Genomic DNA, 24,226 nt, shown 5'->3' on the forward strand with positions numbered 1-24,226 from the left:
TTATAAAACAAAATAATCTAAAACATCCTGAAGAGTCATTAATATACAGCCAAAATTTAGTAAATCAAAAGTCTACAACAATCAAACAGGAAAACACAAATAATAATAACTACTAAGGAAGCCAGCTCATCCATAACTTGTCTCTTGCAGAAACTGCAGCAGATAAAACTCAAACTTTGTGTTTACAGCTTTACTTAAAGTGAGTTTGTACCTAAAATGAACTCCTGTTTTGTGTCTCAGTGTGTCAGATCCTGCCAAAGGGCGTGGTCTCTGTGATCGGCCCCGCCTCCAGCCCCGCCTCCGGGTCGACCATCAGCCACATCTGTGGGGAGAAGGAGGTGAGTGATGATAATTTACATGATGCTAAAACTAACACGACTATACTTATTTCACTTTTCACACATCCATGACACTGTTTCTGCTCCAACAAGATCTACTATCAGGTGGTTGGAAAAGGCCCCATGAAATATTTTATACAGTTTAAGAGTCTCTCAAGCTGACTGTAATACAGTTAAACTCATTTTGGACAGAAACAAATTGATGAGGCGAAGATACGTCCATCCTCTAATGGTTTCATAGTAGTATTCACTGTATTGCTGCTGCCTTTTCTGCACTTTTTCGGATCTCTGCTTCACCGTTAAACACGATAAGTGCGACAAAGAAGGCCGACAGCATTCAGATGACACGTGTATTAAAGGTGTCACTTGCATGTGTTTTAATGTGACAGTGAAACTGGGTTTAGCTCCTGTTTAACCGTTTTCCATCTCCTGTAAGCCTCTAACCGTCCTCACATCCTCCTCATCCCGCTGCCCGGCAGGTCTCATATTACTGGACTCTCAGCCTGGATTAAAAATAAGCTGTGCAGATCAGAGCGAAGCCCAGCTGAGCTAATTACAGTTTAGCGTTTAAACGTCTGCAGGTGTGAGCCGAGGTTAAGTCGCTCGGCGGAGAATCACACGGGACATTTGTCCTCCGACCAGATTCCCCGTTCATCACCGATCTGATTAATTTTTCAATTTGACATTAAATTTTCAGCTTAAACACAGACGCTGTCAGTCACAGGACCTTCTCTCTGTGGAGTCTGAATTGAAGGGGAAAACCTTTAAAACTCTCAATGTCTCTTGACTTAGCGGAGAAACATCGCCGACATCTTTAAAGTGCTGCTTTTCTACTGCCTTTAATCCACCTGTTTGAAACTGTCAACTCAAGATTAGCGTTGGAGATGGAGAATCATTTACTTCAAACTGCTATATTTTCTATTACTGTGTCTATATCAACTATTTACTCCAAAACTGACTCAAACTCAGTCCAAAAATGAGATAACTCAGTCCAAAACAACTCAAAAACTGTACAAAACGAGTCCATAATGACTCCAAAAATGGTGCAAATGACATAAACCTGTTTTCATGCGTGAATCAGGGGATATCTTCATGTTCGGTGTGTGTTGGTCTGCAGATGTTGCAGCAAATGAGATTCCCAGCACATGAAATGACTTTGTTGTAACAGTTAATACCGAGCACATAGCGAGCTGAGAGTTATCCACTCCAGGTCAGTTGATCTTGTGTAGGTGAACAGCAAGGTTTTCTCAGTCTGCCATCGACAGGTCTGACTTTGTGCAACAGTAATTTCCCTCCTCAGTCGGCAGCAGAGCAATAAGCGCAGAAACACCAGTTTACAGAGGAGCAATGTCTTTCAGGATGTCCATCCAGGAGTTTGATTCAGATCCTCCTCTGTGGACTCCAATTCAAACAAGTATGATCATTTTAACCCAATTTTATGCCATTTTGGACAATTTTTGAGCCATTTAGGACAAGTTCTGAATCAGTTTGGATGAGTTCTGAATAAGTTTGGATGAGTTCAAAATATTTTTGGACAAGCTTCAGGTACTTTGGACAGTTTCTGAGGGTTTCTAAATAGTTTGAGTGATTTTAGACAAGTTTCAGTTCTTTTCAAACAGATTTTGAGATTATTTGGACAAGAAATTGTCATGTTGGAAAATTTTTGAGTAATTTTGGATGAGTTTGACATCTTAGACATGTTTCAAGTCTTTTTGAACACGCTGGACAATTTGCACACAGAAATGTCCCATTGGAACATTCTCGAGTCAGTTTGTATGAGTTTGAAGTCCTTTTCAATAAGATTTTGGACAATGTCTAATTCATTATGGATTAGTTTGAAGTCATTTCGGACAAATTTCAAGTCTTTTTAAACAGATTTTGAGACAATCTGTACACAGATGTAACCATTCTTCAGTAAGTCCGGATGAGTTTGAAGACATTTCGGCTGAGTTTCTTTTGGACAATATCTGAATTATTTTGGACAAGTTTGATGTCATTTTGGACAAGTTTCAAGTGTTTTTAAACAGTTTGAGACAATTTGGACACCAATTTGTCATATTTCACAATTTTTACATTATTTTCCATGTTTGAAGTCATTTGTCCGAGTTTGCCCAAGTTTCAAGCTTCTTTTCTACAAATCTTAAGTCATTCTGAAGACTTTTTAACACAGGAGTCTCAAACTTACCTGGAGGCCGCTGGAGATAGAGTCTGAGTGAGGCCTGAGGCTGGGCCGCATCAAGTGTTCCACAAACAAAGGGTTTCAAGTATTCCAGAAAAAGTACAACTGATCCAGTCTTCTCAATCTTTATTAATAACAATTCTGAACATGAGTGGTTCTTCAGGCATCTCTTACCTCCTCCTTGCTGCCAGAGACGTGGCAGCGCTTCCTCTCACACAGCTGAGCCACATTTAGCTTGAGAGAGGAAGCAATTGAGACCCTCAGTGTGGCTTGAAGATGCTCATCAGTAAGTTTGGACCTGTACTTTGACTTAAGTTAATGGTGGAGAAGAGGTTTTCATACAGATATAAACAAAAGAAAAAAAAACATGCATTTGCACCGGGGGACAGGATGTATTTCCTCTCCACACGGGGACCCTCCCAAATCACATTTCAAGTGACGAACGTTGCTAATTTGCGTTGCTGTCACGAGCCTGAGCTATAGTAGACCACAAGTGATAAAAATATAAAACGCCCAGGGCAACGACTCGTGTGTGAGAAAAATGTGCACAAACAATAAATTTTGATGTCAAGTACGGGGGCCACAAAATATCATTCGTGGGCTGCAATTGGCTCCCGGTCCGCGAGTTTGAGAAACACATTTTGACCAAACTTATTTTCAGCAGCTGTCAGAATGATCCACAGGTTGATCCACCAGCCGCTGAGCTTCAGAAAGTCAGACTCACACACGGCAACAAACTGGCAAATGATTGTGTCGGTGATTACATCAGGCAGCGAGTATCCATGAATAAAGAAACCCAATGCAGTTAGAAAAGTCTCTCTTCCAGCCTGCTAGTTTCTGCCTTTAGTCAGACTGGAAACAAAGAAAATGAATCATGTAAATATCAGTTTTTTAATTGAAAGCTGCAGGAAGCTCATGTTAGTCATTCTGCTAAACGCTGATCACAAGCTGACTCTTGTTTTCCTGAATCGCTACAGTGGAGGTGAAGAGTGCAAAGTTAGCAGGGACATAGAGACATAATAGGTGCTTTAATTGGAACTGCACAGGTTCAAATAAAAAAAAAAAAACAACAACAACAATGAGTGATCCTTTACTGCAGCGCCACCATCAAGCAGGATCCTTCCACCTTTTGCTTGAAATGATGCTGAAATGGCCTCTTTTATTCGTCCCTTCTCTTTCTTTTATCTCCCACAAACCCGGCCATTAAAGCTGCTCTGATATGAGTGTGTTTTGTGTGCGAAGGTGAACACAAGCTGTGATTTCTGCTTGAAACACTTTTCTAATATCACTGATGATCGGAGGGCTCTGCTCCATTTTCAGATTTTCCTTTTTCAAAGTGAACAAAGGCGGGATTATCAGGCGGCGTCAGAGTCTGAGTAAAGCTTTCATTTCTCTTATCGGAACTAAAGCCTGTATGGTTTGGTGATTTTTGTAAAAAATAAATATGTTTGTTCTCTTGATGTCATGGTGGCCTCCCTTTCTCTCCTCTTTATTTCCCTTCTTCTTTCATTTATGTCCATTGGATTTCTGTTCTTTTTTTTTTCTTTGCTTTCCCCTTTTAACCTTTCCTTTCATTGAATTGGCTTTGAATAAGTTAGTTCCTTTTCTTTAGTTGTCCAAGAAGTTTTCACATCTTTTACTTAAGTCATACCAAAGTGCAGCAATATTCCAAGTGAAAGTTCAAAAGCTAAAGTAATTGTACACAATAATATAGCTACTGAACATAGTGGAGTAAAAAGTACAATATTTGCCTGAGAAACTTAAAAAAACAACTTCAGTCAATTCAATAAGTTGCTTTTCTGCTCCATAGTTCTTCCTCCTTCTCTTCTCTCGAATCTCCGACACAAAGACTGTTTTGAAGCTGCTCTCACTTCCTCTTCTTCTCCCCGCAGATCCCTCACGTAAAGATCGGTCCGGAGGAAACCCCGAAGCTGCCGTACCTTCGCTTCGCCTCGGTGACGCTCTACCCGAGCAACGAGGACCTGAGCCTGGCCATCGGATCCATCCTGCGCTCCTTCGGCAACCCGACGGCCAGCCTCATCTGTGCCAAAGCGGAGTGTGAGTCTGTGTGTGTTTATGGTGTCTTCAGGTGCAGTTTTGTCCACTTCGGTGTCTTTAGGAGCTGAAGTGGAGCCTCCCGGTTGATTATTCAGGGCTCGTCTTCAGGAATTAGATGCTTAGCAAAGTCCTGAGCAGCTGAATGAGCTGCATCTGCAACACTTAGTAGTTTTCAGTGAAAGTGTGGCCAGAGATTGTGTTAACGTTTACAGGAATCATCTGTTGCATTGTTGTGTAGAATCCAACAGCTATATCAAATCAGAGTGCACCAACACAACAACAAATAGTAGTTACAGTTCTATGAGCAGGTAGGAAATAGATGAATGAAAGTTTGTTATGTTAATCCATCTGGTGAATGTTCGAGAAAAGAGTTCAAGGACATCGAAAGGGCAAAAAAAATGCAGTTTGTCTTCGAACTTCACGAATCTGCAATGAGACCCACACCGCTGTTTTTCAGGTACCAACACTGGAGAAGGTTTTTCTCACCTGAAAATGACCCTGAAGGCGGTTCTACTGGGACAGTTTCTGCAGTCAGAACATGCACAAAGGTTCCTGAATAATGCAAAAAATAACTGATGAGCAGTGCAGAAGAAATGAAATTTCAGATCAGATTTACATGTTTATTTAATCCATTTACAGCCGAAGTTGACCAAATTCTTAAAACTCTTCTCAGACATTTATCACGAATTTCTCGAAGTTGACAGAGTCTGACTGGTAAACTTTGGAGATGGTGAAACCTGCAGTGGGACTCCAGCGTTGAAACCCCCGAAGTTAACAACAACATTTGATTAGTTCATTTAGCTGCTTCACAGCGTGTCGGCGTGACGAAGCAGCTGCTCCCCGCTTGTTTCTGCATCTTCACCAGCGTCCTCGTCACCACCTGCAGACTGCTTCAATAAACCTGTTGTATCTTGTTGCACTTTGAGGCATCAGCCAGCCGAGCTTTGTTCATCCTGCAGCATCTCTTCTCTCTGTTGACTCTGTCTATCCGTGTTTCAACAACAGGTGCTTTTTTTAAAAACCATTTTATTGATACATTTAATGACTTTGACTTTTAATCAAGTCTAGATACTTGTATAGACTTCTAGATACATTTAATAAGTGTCAATCACCGCTAGAAACTTTAGGTTAGTTGTAGATGCATATGAAGAGTTCTAGATGCATTTAACAAGTTCTAGATACATTACTAAGTTCTAGACATGTAGTGAAATTTAGATACATTTAATAAGTGTCAATCCCCGCTAGAAACTTCAGGTTAGTTGTAGATGCATATGAAGAGTTCTAGATGCATTTAACAAGTTCTAGATACGTGTAGAGAGTTCTAGAAACATTTCATGTGTTCTAGATACATTAATCAAATCTAGATACATGGAATGAGGTTTAGATACATTTAGCAAGTTCTAGATACATTACTAAGTTCTATGTAGTGAAATCTAGATACATTTAATGAGTTCTACATGCATTTAATTTGTTCTAGATACATTTAACAAACTCTTGATACATGTAATGAAATCTAGATACATGTAACGACTGTTACATTAAACAAGTTGTAGATTTAAAGACTTAAAGATACACTTAATTAGTTCTAGAACCACGTTATAGGTTGTAGATACATTTAATGAGTTCTACAAACATTGAATTAGTTCCAGATACATGTAATGAAATTTAAATACATGTAACGACTGTTACAATAAACAAGTTGTAGATGCATCTAATGACTTAAAGATATGTTTAAGTAGTTCTAGAGTCGTGTAATAAGTTATGGATACGTTTAATGAGTTCTACAAACATATAATTAGTTCTAGATACATGTAATGAGGTTTAGATACCTGTAACAATTTCTAAATACATGTAATGAGTGTTAGGTAGATTTAACGGGTTATAGAGACATGTAATGAGTTCTAGATACATCTAATTAGATCTAGATTCATGTAAAAGGTTCTCGATACATTCATGAGTTGTAGATACATTTTGGCTGTATCACATATAATGCACTATACCTGGAGTTTGCCATTTTGTAGTGCTGTCTGTATGTTAAGTTACAATTCTTACACCCCATATAGCGCACTCAAAATATCCCACAATGCACCGTGAAAACTCGTGTACAGCCGATGGTCACTAACCAGTAACATGTACCACCATGCATCACGCAAAAAGACGAACGAGAGTGCGAAAACTTGTCATACTAATGTGAGTCATTTCCCATTTAGGTTGTATTGTTGAATTTGGTTTTGCTGGTTTCTTAGCCGTAACTGTGAACTTGACGTGTTTGCACTGTGCTGCTGTCGCACAAGCAACGTAATTAATATCGCCGCAACTTGAGTAGTGTCCGAAATGTTACTTTGGCTGAGGTACTCCCTACATAGTTCATTATAAAGTGGTCCATAGACAGGGAGTAGGAGGCTTTAGGTCCATGTAACAAATTCTACATACATTTAATGAGCTCTAGATTCACATTTCAAGTTCTGGATGCATTTAATCGGTGTTAGATTCTGAGCGCCTGGATGCTGATACACTTTCAGTTGTGATGTGGCTTCTACTTGTTAGGGATGTTTCCTCTGATGACCCCTGGAATATCTGCATATATGCTACAAAAGAGAAAAGACAGACCTTCGTACGATTCATATGCACGACTCAAAAAAGTCAGTGCAACCTTTGACTGTCTCTGTGCATGAGGTTCTTACTGTACTTGTTATTAAGAGAGACATGACAACGATGATCTTGTTCTTGTTGCATTTATTTGGTCTAATCGCCTGTACGTGGAAGAAGTAAAGAAGCAGATCGTTTGCTGTGTGGATGAATAACTTCAATTTGATTGTAAATTCATGACAAACTCTGAGTGAATAGATGTCTGTGAGATCAGCCAGTGCTGTCATTAGGTGCTACAAGCATAGTTTTAATGGTCACCTTTGTTGGTTCTCTCTTATTTACACATAAAGCTGCAAAGTTCACCGACATTCACTAACTGCAGCAGGTGGTTTTGTTGTGCAGTTTCCAAATCTGACGTTTACCCTTCTTGCTCTTATCTTCCTTTACTTCCCTTTCTGGATCCTCTCGCCTTCTCTCCTTTATTTCCTCCATCTCCGCCTCGTCTTCCCCTTTCCCCCTCCATCTTTTCTTCATCAATCTCTCTGCAGCTTTTCCGCCCGACTGAGCCGCCCCGGCTCACTGTTTTAACGCCTCTCAGTCTTTAGCCGGAGCCTCGGCCCGTTAACGGCAGTGTTTAACGGGCCTGTATTGTTGTCGTGAAAGGTGCTGTCGGCCAGTTAAACCCAGCAGGGTCGTGATGAGCGCTTTATGGTGGCGATTAGATGAGACACGCCTGCTGCTTCTGTCAGGGACAGACGAGGAAACGAGACGGAGGCCGACCGGCTCTGAATGTTAAAACGGAGATGATGCAAGCACAGCAGCCTCCACCAAAAGTTATTCAGGAAACAGTTTAATAATGGAGCTTTCTCTTCTTTTTTGACCTATTTAATCTCCCATTAAATGAACTTTTATATTCACATTCGTACTGGCGGGCTAGTCAAACAATGCTGTTACTTATGCGGCGCCACATTTCAGGATGTGTTTATATAAAGTAACCAATGAGATCCGGACGTTGAGCCGTTTCGATCAGTCTGAGCTATTTCCTCTGTTTGCTGTGTGGTTTTCGGTCATCTGTAAGTCATCCCTAAATATTGAATCCAACACTAAATATGTCACTACACAACTCCTGCTGTGTATTTTGTTGTTGCGGCTGTACTTAAGTTTGTTATCGTCCAGTATATTCAGAACATTTACGCTGGCTTCACTGCCTCCAGTAACAACTAGTTTTCATCATGGCGTATGCCAAAATAACAACATTTATTCATATAAATGAGCAACTTAGAACCAAAATACATGCTGCATCATTGCTTGAAATGGACTTGAACCACTTAGAATTCACCATTATGCGAATGTATTTCGACAACTGACTACATAATCAATCTGCTAATTGTTTTTGCACTAAATCCGATGCAAACACTATTAGATTTCTGGGATTAACCCTCTGACCCCAAAACCCACTATTGGATTTAAAAGGCATGCTGTCTTTCTCTCTCTGTCTCAAAAAAAAAAGAAACCAATAGTGCATCATTTGTCAGAGCCAAATACTGTAAAAATCAAACCAGATTTGTAGCTTTATGGAGGTGACTGAACTAATTGTGTGTGATGTGCAGTTCTATTGGGAAAATCAACCAAAATCTCAGCTTAAAATAATGATTGTTTCATTTATTCTGCATGTCTCATTTAAAGACTTGCCAAAAATAAATCATTTGCATGAACCAGATTCTGTGGAAAACAAACGAAGCCATGACCGACTCAACAGTGATCAAGATGCAAACATTCAGGGACTATTTTGCTGATGATCAGAAACAAGTAGGCTTAAGTAGTAAGGAACCAAAATGCAAAATGTAAATATTAAAATATTTACAGGATGTAGAGTCAAGTTTTTTTTAGTGATCCACGATATGAAAAATTCTGGCCGATATTAAGATTTCTGATATCGCCGATAATCGATATTACCGATGTTGATGTTCAGCTTTTGTTCACACCAAAAAATGAGTATAAGTACGCACTGTGAGGATGTGAAAAGTATTCAAAAGACGCCCATACCAAATTAGACCACATAGTCTTCTTTATTACATCACAAAAGTAAATCTAAACATATTCATCGTTCAAGTCCAGGATCATTTAAGTGAAAACATCTGTAAAATATCAGCAATATCAAATGCAGAGACAAAGGCGCTCATGTTGGACAATCATCGGTTTTTCACATCGGCTAAATTTGTTCAGCGGACCGATACCGATATATTGGAAAAATACCGGCCGATACCAGTGTGGTCGCCGATATATCGTGCATCCCGAGTTTTTTTCTGTTGTTGATGAGTGGAAAATGTATGTTGATTGCAGGCTTTTTAAAAAATTTTTTATAGTAAGTTATCTCATTAATTCAACTTCTGTTTCTTCTATTTTATGATTTATTTCATTATATCTTTGCTCTTCTGCATAGGTGACATTTCTGAGCTCTCTCTACATCTAGTCATGGTTGTTCTGTTTCCATAGAGGTTCAGGAGTTTATGTTGAAAGTGAAAAATGAGCCAACAGTGAGAAAAAACGAGACAGGAACAGAAAACAGCCAAAAACCTGCCTGAGCGTTAAGCCATAAAATAAAGTCAAACTAAACAATGGTCCAAAACGGGACACGATTCTTTGCTTCCTGGATAAATGTCCAGTAAATTACACTGTCTTCATCCTTCCAATCTCCTTTTGAGGCTGTTTAAAAGTGGAAAAACTGCTGCATCGCGATCAAACATCGATGCAGGTGAACCGACGTGTGTCTCTGAGACGTCAGCAGAAATACGCTGAAATGGATGTTGTGGGAATAACAACAGGTTGTGGTGTCATTGTATACATTTTAAAGATATATAGAGAGAATATAATAAGAACACTGCATCTTTTTCCAGCGCAGCCAAACAAAGCAATCAAGATGAATCATTTATGTTGTTATTTCCACCGCTGGTGTCTTATGCATTATGTGAAATGTGTCCTTGGGTTTGAAATCACATGTAGTGTGATGTGTTACCTGTGTGTTGCTCATATGTGTTAATAAAATCTGAATCCCAGCGAAAACAGCAAGGTGTACCGAACCTAATGCAGAAACAATGACCATAAATAGCATAAAAATTGATTTAGATTTAATGAAAAACTCTCTAACGAGTAAATCCATTCTCATCTGTATGGACACATGGGTCCAGATTCATTCTCTGAGGAGAAAATTAATGGACTTTCAACATAATCACCTTTATCCCAGTCTGTTTATTGCCTCTTTTCGGGCCTGGAAGTTTTTAGAGCAGCGACAGTTATTTGTCTCTCTAATGACTCTGAGTCCCATCAATTTCTTTCTTTCTTTTTTTTTTTTTTTTTCAAGTCAGAGCAATAATTTTACAAGTAAACAGACGAAACACTCAGATGAGCATCATGCACTCCCGTCTCTGTTTCTTTTTTTTTTTTTTGTCCTTCTTCACAACTGTCCCAAGGCTTAAAGTCACTTTTGACAAACGATGTTATTACAGCACCTGGATCTCGAAAAACTTGCCATCCAAATGTAATTTTAACTCAATCACAATTCATGTTTACACTTATTTACCGTTGTGTGTAGGCCTGCTGCGGTTGGAGGAGCTGGTTCGCCGCTTCCTCATCTCCAGGGAGACGCTGTCGGTGAGGATGCTGGACGAGAGCCTGGACCCCACGCCGCTGCTGAAGGAGATCCGTGACGACAAAGTGGCCACCATCATCATCGACGCCAACGCCTCCATCTCCTACCACATCCTCAGGAAGGTCAGGACGCCCGCTGCTTTAGCTTTGTGCATGGACACAACGGTCAAGGCCTTTGTCTGAACAGCTGCTCTGCTTGTCTGGAGTCCAAAATAATCCACATGATTGTTGTCTGTCCAGTGATAGTCAACAGTGCTAAAATACATGTGTTGAAGTGTAGACTAGCGTTCTAGCAGCTAATCTATCAACTATTTTACTGACTAGTCGATGAATTTAAGCGATTAGCCTTCCTCCAACAAAGCAGAATCACTACATTGTATTGTGACAGGCTATATGTTATTATATAAGGCCGCACAGTATGAAATGGAAACAAACGTTTACATATTAAAGTGCAAAACTTTATATTTAAATGAGAAACTCCAAGATGTTAAAAAAAAAAGAGGACTCATAATTCAAATCAGTAGTGTTGCTCTAAAAGAAATCCAACAAAGTACAACGTGGATACTTTACAACATGAAGCAGCTCATTCATTAATGTGTAGTTGTTCTCTGACTTTGGTAGTCGCTTGAAAAAAAAATAAAATCAATACTACCAAATTCTTAGTACAGCCATTTATTATTCATGCATATGTTAAGTTTGTCAGATGATGTCACAGTTTAAAAAAGGAGGATTTTAGTGGTACAGCAGTTTAAAAGTGGCTGCTGTAGTTTTAATGAGCAATAATTTTACAGTCTCAAAGAGTTCTAATTTTACATTTTCGAAGCTGAGAGGAGATTCTTTATTCAACTTACAGTCTGCTGGGTTGAAGCCATTTTTGTTCAGAGTCAGTTCAAAGATGTTCTCTGACCTTGTTCTGCAGTCTACAGAGCTGAATGGTTGGAAATTGTTTTGTTATTGTTGAAATAAAACAACACATAACTTAATGGAACTTGTATTAAAGAGACACAACAAATTTCCACCATGTCTGTTTTTTCAAACTACAAAAACAAAGAAGGCTTTCTATGGAGCTTTACCTCAATAACAATGCATCCTGGGAAGTTTGCTAGTTTTGTTTCGTGATGAATTGACTGTTCATTCATTTAGCTCAACCTTGTAAGTCAAAACGCCTCAAGTTATAAGAACTTGCGCGATTAAATTGTAAAATGATCTGAAAATAAATTAAGTATTTTCAGTTCACTAGAAAATAGAGCAACTAGACAATAGTTCATTGCTAATGGAGTTGATTTTGGCTAAATTCCTTTATGATGTTTCACAGTGCAGAACAGACGACTAACGTTTACATAAATGTGAAAATGTGACGTAATTTAAAATTCTTAGAAAACTGAATGGAGTTTGGTTGGTCAGTGGTGAGGATCAGGTGCACCCATCACCTCAGCAAGTTCTGTTTCTTTTTTTTTCTTTTAAACATTTTGATAAGACATTAAAAAAAAAAAAAAAACTGCATTGATTGTGTAAAAAATAGACAAATGGGACACCAGCAGCCCATGAACCGACACCATGGCAACGTTACTTTCCCTGGTAATTTGAGCTGAAGCACAGTGGGAAGAGAACTTCTATGCAAAATCACTCTAAGTGCACAAACCTGAGTGCAGGTAAAATGAGAAGAACAAGACCAAGTGGACTGATGAGTGTTATCTTTTTTCATTATCGTGTTCTAATGTCATTGCTCATGTTCAGAATGTCTCATCAACAGGCTTCTTACCTGAGAAACTCCTCTTTACCCACTTACATATCAAGAATGTCCAGAAGTTGATAATAAAAGCTTTACTGCCTGGACTAGAGGAACATTCTGTTCAATGTAAAGACAAAGCAGAAGTAACCATTTCTAACCATCTTCTAGCAGCTGAAACAACGAGATACAGTTCTGTGTCTGTTGTAATGACGTTACTAATGCATTTCTGAGTCTCTGAATAAAGATACGATGAGAAAATACAAGAAATATGCACACAGTACGAAGAAAACACACAAAATTGAGAACAGAATGTCTAAATTCAATGCTTAGCGTGACCTCTCTTTGCACTCAGAACATCTCGAGCTCTCGTGGGTCGACTGTCTTAAAGTTTTCTCCAGTAATTTTTTTGGTACATTACAGAAAGCTTCCTTCAGCACTTCCCACATTTGTTCTTCTCACTGGGGCTGTTTTATTTGTTTCTCCATCCAGATGATCTTCTGTAACACTCGGGTTTGGACTCTGTGGAGGTCAGTCCATCACTGTCCATGCTGTTTGATCAGCCGTTTCTTTCTCCACATACGATGTCAGTGTGTTTGACATCTTTCCAGAAACGTCTGTGCATTTCAGCACTCATGATTACATCAATTTGGATGATATCGTCAACACTGCTGGCAGAAACGCAGCCTCAAACCACGACAGAGCCTCCATCATGTTCCAACCAGCGCCCTGTCTTGAACTTCTCTCCGACTCTCCTTGCCGACGATTGGACTTAAACATTTTAACGTTTGATTCATCGCTCCACAGAACTCTTCTCCATTGATCTTCACTCCTATCTTTGTGAGCTTTTGCATCTTTCAGCCCTTTTCTCCCTCTGAAAAAGTGCTTTCTTGGCAGCCGCCCTTCCACAGAGGACATTCCCGATCAGACTTCTCTGAACTGTAGCCGGATCGACTTGGCATCCAGATGAAGCTGAGTAAATTCTTTGCCGGACTTCTTTCGGTCTCTCAAAGCAGAAACTCAAAGGCGATTCTAGTCAGACAGTTTTTCTTGGCCTTCCACTCCTTTTTTTGTCCTTCTTCTCTCTGAATTTTTCACATTTCTTAACACCAGTGTGAATATCACACCTTGAGGATCCAGTTTGGTTGCCAAATTTGCCTTTGAGAGTGGCCTCACTGATGCAGAATTCCAGTTTTATGACTGTCAGACTGCGAAATCTTTGGCATTTTGAATGGAATGGTGCGTCTTATACAAGCCGTCTATGAAACAATGAACACTTTTGAAATATCTTCAGTGAAGTCTGGTGCAATAGAGCAGAAGATTGGAACAGTAAACCTCATATTGTCCACCCAGAAGACATGTTATATACAAAGGGAGGTCACACCGAACACTACAGTCTTATAGAAAATATAGAAAATGTGGGGTTTGTTTTCAAAATCCACTGTCCATACCTGCTGTATGTTCTGGTTGTATCTTGATACAGAGACTGACATGTGCTTAATGGGGCCTTAAGACGTTGGCTCGGCTCCTGTAGGTCATCTGTCTCATTTGGTTTAGCCGGTGACAATGATTGATTGATTGATTGATTGATCACATTGAATGTTCTGTTATTGCAATCGATCAGAGCGCAGCATCGCAGCGTCGAGGGAATAAAGGAATCTTCTGAGTCAAACCGTCAAATCAGTCACTGTCAGGTCAGAATATGAGAAGAAGAAGGTCAGTTTGGAAAATCACCGAAAATCCTTTAAATTCAAGCAGATGCAATGTTTTTAAAAGCCTTGTTTTCTGCAGCATTTCTAAGGTTGAGAAAGGATCACAGTTATTATTAAAACTGAGAATTTTTTATATCAATGCGCGTCTGATACTCTCTAAAAGTAATTCAACTGATTTGGTCCTACCATTTAATTCAATACGTGGTTGCAAGATAAATATTCGGATCTACTGATTGAGCAAAACCTTTTCTGTTGCAGAGATTATTTTGAAGTGTAGACATAATGATGTTGGTAATTGCATCATCTTAATGTTGTGTGTAATTTAAACTGAAATTCAAGGGTTGGTTGATTTAAAACTAAATTTAAGTTTAGATAACTTAATAACATTGGTTTGATGTCTTAATCTTTCTTCCCCTTGAGTTTGCTTCAAACAGTTAAGAAGACAGTGAAAAGTTCACTAAAATGCATTTGATCGTGGTACGAAAAGCTAATTCCCCTAATTTAAAAGTGGTCTGTTGGTTGAACACAATTTAATTACAAATTGTCGTAACTCAAAAAGATTGATGCACACCGTTTGCAAAATGTCATTACTTTTTGTGGGGCCCAAACGTTATCTTTTAGAGTGTACATTCAAGCCAAATGAGTTCACATAAAGCAGATTCAACCCCTCAGTTCCAAGTAAATCGGATCTAATAAAAAGTTAATTTGCATGCAGGGCCAATGTTGTGTCTGCAGCAGAGGAAGCTGCAGTTTGTCACGATAGCGCCACCTGCTGAACTGGATGATTGCTGCAATGCACAGTGTTTGGTTTTAAAGGTCTATTCTACCAGAAAGTATGGTTTGTTCCACCAAAATACTATGTATAGTTTTCAAAGTTTATTCCATCCACAATACCACTTGGTGTTCAAACCCTGATGGTTCTGAAGGTGTATTGTACCCAACGTACTACGTATAGTTTCAAAGGTTTGTTCCACCACTTGGTGTCCTCACACTTATGGTTTTAAAGGTTGATTTTTATCCAAAATACTATGTCTAGTGTTAAAGATTTGATCTAGATTTGTTTTTTTTCTGCCCAAACAGTCCTCTCTAACTAATGTATTATGATTTTAAAGGTTTAGTCCACCCAAAATACTACCTTCTGTCCAATCACTTGTAATTTTTGTACGTTTATTGTACCCAAAATACTACATATAGTTTCAAAGGTTTGTTCTGCCAAGATACTACATATCGTTTTAATGCTACTTGTGTCAAACACTTTTGTTTTTAAGGTTGATTTTCCTTAAAATACAAGGTCTAGTGTTAAAGGTTTGTTCCACCATCATGCTACTTTTACTTTTAAAGGTATATCCCACCTAAATAGTACTCTCTAACTAACAAATTATTATTGGAAAGGTTTATTCCTTCTAATATAGTACTTTCTGTCCAATAACTTGTGGTTTTAAAGGTTTATTGTACCCAAAATACTGCATGTAGTTTTAAAGGTTTGTTCCAACAAAATACAATGGATAGTTTTCATGGTTTATTCCACCCACAATATTACTTTGTGTCAAAGCACGAATGATTTTAAAGTTTACCCCACCCAAAATACGGAATTCTACCAAAGCATTTACAGTTTTAAAGGTTTATTCCACCAAATTTTTGCTAGTGTCTGTGGGTTACAACAGCTAGCTCCCCTTTGGAATAAACAAACACCATGTCATCTGACCCAAAAAACAAATGAATGAAAAACACATGTCTTAGAAGCGTGGTCCTGAAAACAAGCCGCTCAGTATGACTGCCGTGATATCAGATTTTCATGACACTATTGCAGAGTGCGAGAGAATTCATATAAGTAATGTGTTTTTGAACATTAAAGCATGCGAGCATATTAGTGGTTGTAATGATCGGCCTGTAAAAATGTGCAGAATATGAGCTCTGTAACAAAACCAACGAGCCCTGAGATGGGAAAAAAAACAGGATCTTGCGCAGCTTCAGTCTGATTATCTGGAAACAGCGACGACAGCTGCAACATCTCTATTTCTTGTTTTGCCTCTTGCTCTGTGGTGTTTGCCGAGCAGAACAGGACCTTCAGACTCGGGGCTGGTTCGCTGCCAAACTGGCCGGTAGAGCCGCGAACCGAATGTTTCAGCGTTTGGCAGGTTGCAGTTGCACTCTCAGATCTGCAACCGCAGGGCCCGAGGAGTTCAGAATACAAAATAAAATGACTCCGCCGTGACTTTTCTCTGAGAGGCTCGTGTCCTGCAGGCAGACTGAAGGAGACTCGGTGTGTGGAAGGTTAATGGATTAATAACCGACGTGAGGGATGCCAGTTTAAATCCCCCGCTGGCTGGGAGAGTTCTTCCAAACAAAGAAATCCAAACAAAACCACCGTACGACATCCATCTTTGTCAGAAAGTTTCCAAGATACGACGACCCGCCTCCTAAAAAAAGATAATTCAGACAGAAGGCTCCATTTTTATCCAGGTTTTATTCCAGATTAAAGTCAGATGTCTAGACGCCTTTTCACCTGCGCATTTCCCACACAGAGCTCCTCTCAGCTGTTATTTTCTTTCTCATTACTTCCCCCCTGAACTTTTTCTCGACAGTTTTCCGTCACTGTTGTGTAACCGTCCGCTTTCTTGCTATTAAAGAAGCTGCGACACAGACTGACACGTAATTCTCTCCAATTTGGGACCAAGTGCAGGCTGGGAAATATATAGAGCGTTTTTTTTTTTTTAAATAAACTGTGACTCATGTTCCTTTGGATGAAGTTTGAGGATTTGTTGTTCCCGTCTCACAGCGCTTTTTCTTCTTCTTCTTCTTTTCTGGTGACCCCCAGGCGAACGAGCTGGGGATGACGTCGGCCTTCTACAAATACATCCTCACCACCATGGTAAGAGCTTCACGCCTCCAAACTCCTCCGGCCACATTAAAGTTCACTTTTCTGTCTTTCTCTGGACCGATGCTGGTCACTGTGTGTCTCACTTTGGTTTTGTGGTTACGTCATGTCTCATTTTGATCAACCTGTGTGTAATTGTGGCTGCTTCGTGGTCACTTTGTGGACAATTTGGGTTAGACTTTAGTTGTTTTGCATTTGATTTTGTGTGTTGTTTAGTCTTGTGTGGTCACTTTGCATCTCTTTAAGGTCGTTTTGTGTCTTTCTGAGGTTGCTTTGTGCGTCATTCTATTGTTTTGCATGTCACTTTGCTCCTTTTTTTGTCTCGTTTTGGTTGTTTTGTGTCTTTTTGTCGTTGCATTGCTCCTCATTTTAGTTGTTTTGTTCCTTGTTTTGGTCATTTTGTGTCTCTTTGTGTTCACTTTGTGTCTTCCCGTGGTAACTTTTTGTCAGCATTTTAGTTCCTGTGCATTTTATTCTCATCCTTTTGTATATTTTTGGTCATTTTGTGAGTAATTGTGGTTATTTTGCATTTGTGTGTCTCATTTTGTGTTGTTTTGTTGTAGTGTGCCTCATTTTTTGTTTTTTTGCTTCTTGCTTTAGTCGTTTTGTGTCCCTTTGTGCTCACTTTGTCTTTGTGTTGTTATTTGGTGTCTGTTTGTGGTTATTTTTGGTCACTTTGTGTGTAATTGTGGTCATTTTGCGTCCTTTTGTGATCAATTTGTGTCTCATTTTAGTTCTTTTGCATTTTCTTTTGCTCCTTTTGTGTCTCTCTGTTGTCACATTTTAGCTGTTTTGCCTCTTTCTTTGTATTATCTTGATCCTTTTGTGTGTCAGTTTGGTGATTTTTTTGTGTAATTGTGGTTGTTTTGCATTTTATTTTGGTTGTTTTGTGTCTTATTGTGATCGTTTTTATTTTGACTTTGTGTCTCATTTTAGTTGCTTTGCTTCTTGCTTGTGGTCACTTTGTGAATCCTTAGGTTGTATCATTTTGCCTGTCTTGTGATCACTTTGTGTCTTTTTGTGGTCGCTTTGTGTGTCATTTTAGTTGTTTTTCCTTTTATATCGGTCCTCTTGTGTCCCATTTTGGTCTCTTTTGTGTGTAATTGTGGCGGTTTTGCATTTCTATTTTGGTCATTTTGTGTCTTTCTAGGATCACGTTGTGTCTCGTCTTTCTTGTTGTGTTGTGTGCATTCCCTACCCCTTCCTTTCCTTTCCATCCTTTCATCCCCACCTTTGCTGCTGTGCTTGTTCCTCCCTGCTCTGTGCACAGCTGCAGGATGTTTTTTAGGTCACGTTCCAACTCCAAACCCCGTCGTCCGTCTCTTCCCTCACCTCTGGGCTGCCGTCATAGATCTCCTCCTCACCCATAACTCCCCCCCCCGTCCTCCTCGCTGCCTCCTCATCAGAGATGCATGCCGGTCCTGCCGCCGTTTGTCATCATTATAATTTGGCTGTTCGGTGTCGTGCCCTTGTACGAAGAGCCTTTGCGCGGGATAATAACTCGTCTCGATCTCCGGCTCGACTCTAAACACCGCCGTGTCACCGGCGCTAACGGGGCCGCTCACAAGGGCCCTTCACGCTGCGATCACAAGCCAAGGGCGAAATCAGCGTTCTGCCAGCCCGTAACAAAACCCTGGAAACGGACCAAAAGGAAAACGATTCCCTCACTTCACCTCTTCCACCTGCGCCGCCGTCTCTGACCTACCTTTAACTTTGTGTTTCTACCTCGCTCTGCCGACTGCAGGGTTCAGCGCCGCCGCTGGGCCCCCAGACGTCTCACTTTAGAGGACAGAATCACAAAAACCACCAAACAGGCAGCAGGCAGATAAGAAAAATAACAGTGGCTGAAATGAGTTTGTGTAGTTTAAGATGTTGGACCCAACAGAAGCTCCTGAGCCTCTTTTAGCTCCTCGTTTTGTCTTCATCTCACATTTACAGCAAAACACCGTCCAGCTGCTGCTACAAGTGAAAGTGTTTAGAATGAAAAGCACAAAAAGAGACATTTCCTGAGTTGTTTTGGTTATTTTTAGTTTCTTTGTGCATCATTTTTGTCGTCTTGTGTGTGATTTCAGTCCTTTTGTGTCTCATTTCAGCTGTTTTTCTCTCTCTTTGTATTTATTTTGTCTCATTTTTTGGGGATAAATGTCCCAAAAACCAAGATGACAATAGATGATGATATTTATTTATTTATTTTTTTGTTATTTTCAGTTACTTTGTGTCTTGTTTTGTCCTCTTGTATATAACTTCAGTCCTTTTCTGTCATATTTTGGTTGGTTTTGTCCTTTGGTGGTTCTTTTGTTCATCATTTGAGTAATTTTGCATTAGATTGATCATTTTGTGTCTCATTTTAGTTGTATTTGTGTTTATTTTGTCTCCTTTTAGGTTTCATTTAGACCGTTTTGTGCTTTTTATTGAGGATGTTCTTTTAGTCTCTCTTCTGGTCACTTTGTGTTTCTATTGTCATTTAATTTTTTTAAATTTATTTTTAATTTTTGTCTCATTTTTTGTCACGTTTCAGATTCTAGTTAGTTGTTGATAAAATGTCAGAAAAAATATGTCAATCAGTTTTTCCCCAAAATCCAAGATGACAAATGTTTCTGGGTTGTTTTGTTTATTTTCAGTTACTACTTTTTGTCATCTTGTGTAAGATTTCAGTCCTTCTGTGTCTCAGTTTGGTTCGATATGTCCGTTTGTGGTTTTTCTGTTCATCGTTTTGGTCTTTTTGCTTCTTAGATTAATCATTTTGTGTCTCATTTTAGTTGTTTTGCAGTTTAATTTGGTCGTTTTGTCTCATTTTAGTTGTGTTTCTTGTTTTGTGGTCGTTTTGGGTCTCATTTTGGTCATTTTCTGTCTCTTTATATTTTCATTTCATTTTCATCTTTCTGCTCTGTGTCCTTTTTTGCTCGTGTTGATCATTTAGTGGATGTTTTGCATTTCATTTTGGTCATTTCATGTCTCTTTATGGTCTGTTGTGTCTCATTTTAGTTGTTTTACGTTGTTTTGTTTTTTTTATCTGGCATCTCTTTGTCTCATTGTGGTTATTTAGTGTCACTTTGTGGTTCCTTTGTCTGTGTTTGTGCTTGTTTTTGGTGGATTTTTGGTCCATTTTGCACCTCTTTGCAGTTATTTTTGCATTTTTTTGTAGTTAGTTTGTGTCTCATTTTAAAATTTCATCTTATTTTTGGTCCCTTTGTGTGTAAATGTGGTCCTTTTGTGCCTCTTTGTTTTTCCATTTCCTTTTCATCTTCCTGTTTTGTGTCTTAGCTTGCTCATGTTGATCATTTAGTGGCTGCTTGGCATTTCATTTTGGTCATTTTGTGGTCGCTGTGTGTCTCATTTGTGTTATTTTCCTTCTTTGTGGTTTCCTTTGTTTCATTTTAGTTATTTTTTTTGATAGTTTATAGTCCATTTTGTGCTTTTTAATGTGATTGTTCTTTTTGTTTCTGTTTAGGTCACTTTAGGTCTCAATGGTCGCTTTATTTCTCAATTATTTTTTGTCATTTTGTTTCTGTTGTTGTTGTTGTTTTTTGTTTTTTGTTTTTTGTTTTTTTTTGGGGGGGGGGGGGTTCTAGATAGTTGTTGTTTAGTTTTTTCCCAAACCCAAGATTACAAATGCCTCATTTCATCCACAACCCAAATATATTCAGTTTACTGTCACAGAGAAGGAAAAAAACCCTGAAAATATTCACATTTAAGAAGCTGCAGTCTGAAAAATGAACAAAGTAGCTGGTGATTACTGTAATCATTGACGACTAATCTGTTGCTCTGCAGCTCTGAAACTGTCCCTCACAGTTTAACAATGCTCAGTGGGATCTCACCAAATGTCTTAGTTTGGTCCAACGTTGTCATCAGACATCATCTCACACAACAACACATGAACCATAAATCTTCCATGATTTGTGTGTGAATCAAACGAGGGAATGTGCCCAACGTTTGGCTTCCATGTCAGACCGTGACAGAGTTTACTGAGGGTCAAAGCAGCCATTAGATTAAGTTCATTAAATTTCCTCCAGAGCGACGCCATCTGGACCTCCTCCTTTATTTATTTGTGTGGCGGCGTCCCGTCAGGTGACCGGCGTGCGTTGGCAGCGCTGCTCTGATTGAAATGTCCTGACAGCCGCTGGATGGATCGCCACGAGAATAATCTCTCTAATGTCCGCCTCTGGATGGATTGCTGTGACTTACGCGAAGCTTTTCATTTAGCGCAGTGGGCGCCGCCATGCTTTTCCACACAGAGCCTCAGATTAGCATCAGTGTATCCGGTAAACACACACATCAGCTGCTGGAACAACGCTAACGTCAGGCATGTTTCAAAGATAAACGTCATGAAGTGAGTCAAGACGCAGCGAGAAAATTCCCCGTGATTATCCACATATTTAAACGAACCACGTCTGCTTCGTCTCTATGACAACTGGCTCTTCAGTGTCTTTGGGAAATGAACACAAGGTCACTCAACGTGTCATATACACAGAATGACCACAAACCATGCAGGCCGTTGTCTTTGTGATCATTTTGTGTTTGATTTTGGTTGTTTTGCAGCTCATTTTGGTCCTTTTGTGTGCAATTTTAGCTGTTTTGCACTTAATTTTGATTGTCTCGCATCTCTTTGTGGGTCTTTTGTGTCTGGTTTTGGTCATTTCATGTCTCAATTTAGGTTTTTTTTTGTGTTTATTTGTCATTGTTTTGTGTCTCTGTGTCTTTTGTAGTTGTTTTGGTTGTGATTGTGGCAGCTGAGTGTCTCATTTTAGTTGTGTTCTTTCCTTTCCCTTCCTTTTTTTGGTCCTTTTGTGACTCATTTTGTGTACAATACGTGTTGTTTTGCGCTTTATTCAGCTGATTTTATATCTATCTGTGGTTATTCCGTGTGTCATTTGTTCATTTTATGTTTCCTTGTGCATGTTTTGCTTTTCACTTTGTTAATTTTGGATATTTTTGACATCATTTTGTGTCTCGTTCTGACCTTTTCTATTTGTTTGGTGGTCGCTTTGCGTTAGATTTACGTTGTTTTGCTCATCAAAGCAGTTGTTTTTCTGCTCTTTGGAGTTGCTTTGCGTTTCTTTGTGTGTATTCGTGTTTATTTCTGTCATTTTCTGGTTGCTTTGCATTTGGTTTGTGTCTTTATTTACCTCCTAACTTCATCGTTTTGAGTCTTTCAGGTTATTTTGCATCTCTTTGCAGTTGTTTCGGGTCTCATTTTTGTAGTCCAGGGGTCCCCTGAGAGAATCCTGATGCAAAACAGTAGAGAAATAATCAAAGTCTGTAGAGGTTTGTGAAGTTACTCAAGATGAGAATACAAAACCCCAAAAGCCTCAGTTTGTTGTTCACCGTTTCTGACAAAATAATGTGTCTGATTTATTAGAAATCGATACTTTTGGAAAGTTAAAGTCTTACATTTCAACCACAAAATGACAGAAATAGACACAAAACAACCAGAAAGAAATGAAACAAGGAAAATGAATAAGCATTACATTAATACATGTATTACATTAGCTGTAAAGTTGTGTTCCATCAAAGTGGATTAATGTTTTAATCTGCCTTAATCTGCTGTAAAGCTGCTCCCAGCAACTACCAGCATTTAATATGTGCGTCCTCACTCACTACAGTACAAGTTCATAAAGTTGATTCATTTTGTCTGACAAACTGCGCAAAACCTCACAAAGCTCTTAAAGAAAACCATCAAATATTCACATTTGAGAGGGTGGAACTGTGCATCAGATCTCTGAAGTTCCTGCCATTGCAGCTCCGGAGTTGTTTTTGGCTTCTGGATGATGGAAAGTAATGAAACTGCTGCTTATAACAGGGTCCAGTAGAGGCAACAGAGTGTGCTGAGCTGTGGAGGGAGGCTCAATGTCCCAGAATGACTTCAGGTGACTCTAACAAACCTGAACCGTCCACCGTGTCGGTGAAGCAATCAGTGAGTCAAAATCTCACCAAAAGCCCTGAAGATATACGGCGGTCATGTTCGTCTAAATCTCGCTTATTGGTCTTTAAAACTCGCCAACACGAACAAACCTGCTTGTCTTTAATGCTGCAGCGTCGCCGGTGTCCTTCTGGGATGCTGTCGCAGTGTTTCCTCCCTCAGCAGTGCTGGCCGGCGCCTCCAGCCAACTGCTCTTTGTCACGGCTGGCAGGCCGGCCGTCTGACAGCGGACTTGGCCGCGGCTGAAATTGATTTGGCATCCGGCAACCGCACCGGCAACAACAATAACAGCAACAGTTTCCCGACAGGCCGGGACGTTGTTAAGTAAATAAGTGTCAGAGAGATTCAGGGGGGAAAGGATGCGGACTCAGGTTAGCGCCGGTGCCGAATACTCGCAGGGTGTTTGACTAAAAGCTCAGGGTTTTGTTGCCTCTGCAGAGCCTCGCTTCTGCAGGCCGGAAGGGTTCTCTGCCAAAATGTTTCTACGGAGCTTCGGACGCAGCCAAATGATGATGGTGGCAGCAGCCTGTCCGTCCAACTCTGGTTCACACTCTGTTCTGCATTTAGACTTTTTACTGCTTCCTTAATAAAACAGCAAAAGTTGCACAAACAATAGAGAAACATCTATACAAGGACGGCACACAGAGAAACGCAACAAAGAGACACATTAAACTGGATGTTCATGACTCCCAGAGGATGGATCCTGGTGAATCTTTTCTCCCGTGAGGATTCGTTCTTTACTTTTATGTATCGTACTTTGTCTCAGGACAAAGCCAGAGTGGGTGCAGACAGCACGTTGGTTTCGTCTCTATAGTCAAAGTTCTCTGTTCATTTGTGAACCTCTGTGTTGAAACCAAGTGGAAAAAATTCAAATAACTTCAGCCTCTTATCATTATATCAAAAAAAGCGCTTGTATAATAGCACTGACACGCTGGATGATGACATTTCTGAGTAATGGCGCGTCTACGGAGGAGGTGTGTCGGCAGATTTGTTCAGTCGCCCGTTTCATGAGCCTCTAAAAGAATAGATTCCTCCTTTTTTTTTTAACCTCTTAACTCTCTGAGTTGTTTTGTTGCTCCTGTTGTGTTTTTCGTTGCTGTGGTTTCATGTTTCACTGAACACAAAGTCCTGCATCTGTATGGAAACAACACAACCACGACGAAAAACACCGTCAA

At 39.7% G+C, this 24,226-nt stretch overlaps 1 protein-coding gene across 1 annotated transcript in view; it reads left to right on the forward strand.

Moving 5' to 3' along the window:
• LOC103360366 (glutamate receptor ionotropic, kainate 5-like) overlaps window positions 1-24,226 on the forward strand; it is a 154,338-nt gene that overhangs the window by 34,157 nt on the left and 95,955 nt on the right. Inside the window, exons 3-6 of the mRNA XM_008286087.1 lie at window positions 241-338; window positions 4,410-4,575; window positions 10,757-10,935; window positions 17,072-17,125. Of these exons, the coding sequence (XP_008284309.1) occupies window positions 241-338; window positions 4,410-4,575; window positions 10,757-10,935; window positions 17,072-17,125 (497 nt within the window). The remainder of the gene's footprint in view (window positions 1-240; window positions 339-4,409; window positions 4,576-10,756; window positions 10,936-17,071; window positions 17,126-24,226) is intronic.

The sequence above is a fragment of the Stegastes partitus genome, unplaced genomic scaffold, assembly GCF_000690725.1.
Source record: "Stegastes partitus isolate 25-593 unplaced genomic scaffold, Stegastes_partitus-1.0.2 Scaffold431, whole genome shotgun sequence".
NCBI lineage: Eukaryota > Metazoa > Chordata > Actinopteri > Pomacentridae > Stegastes > Stegastes partitus.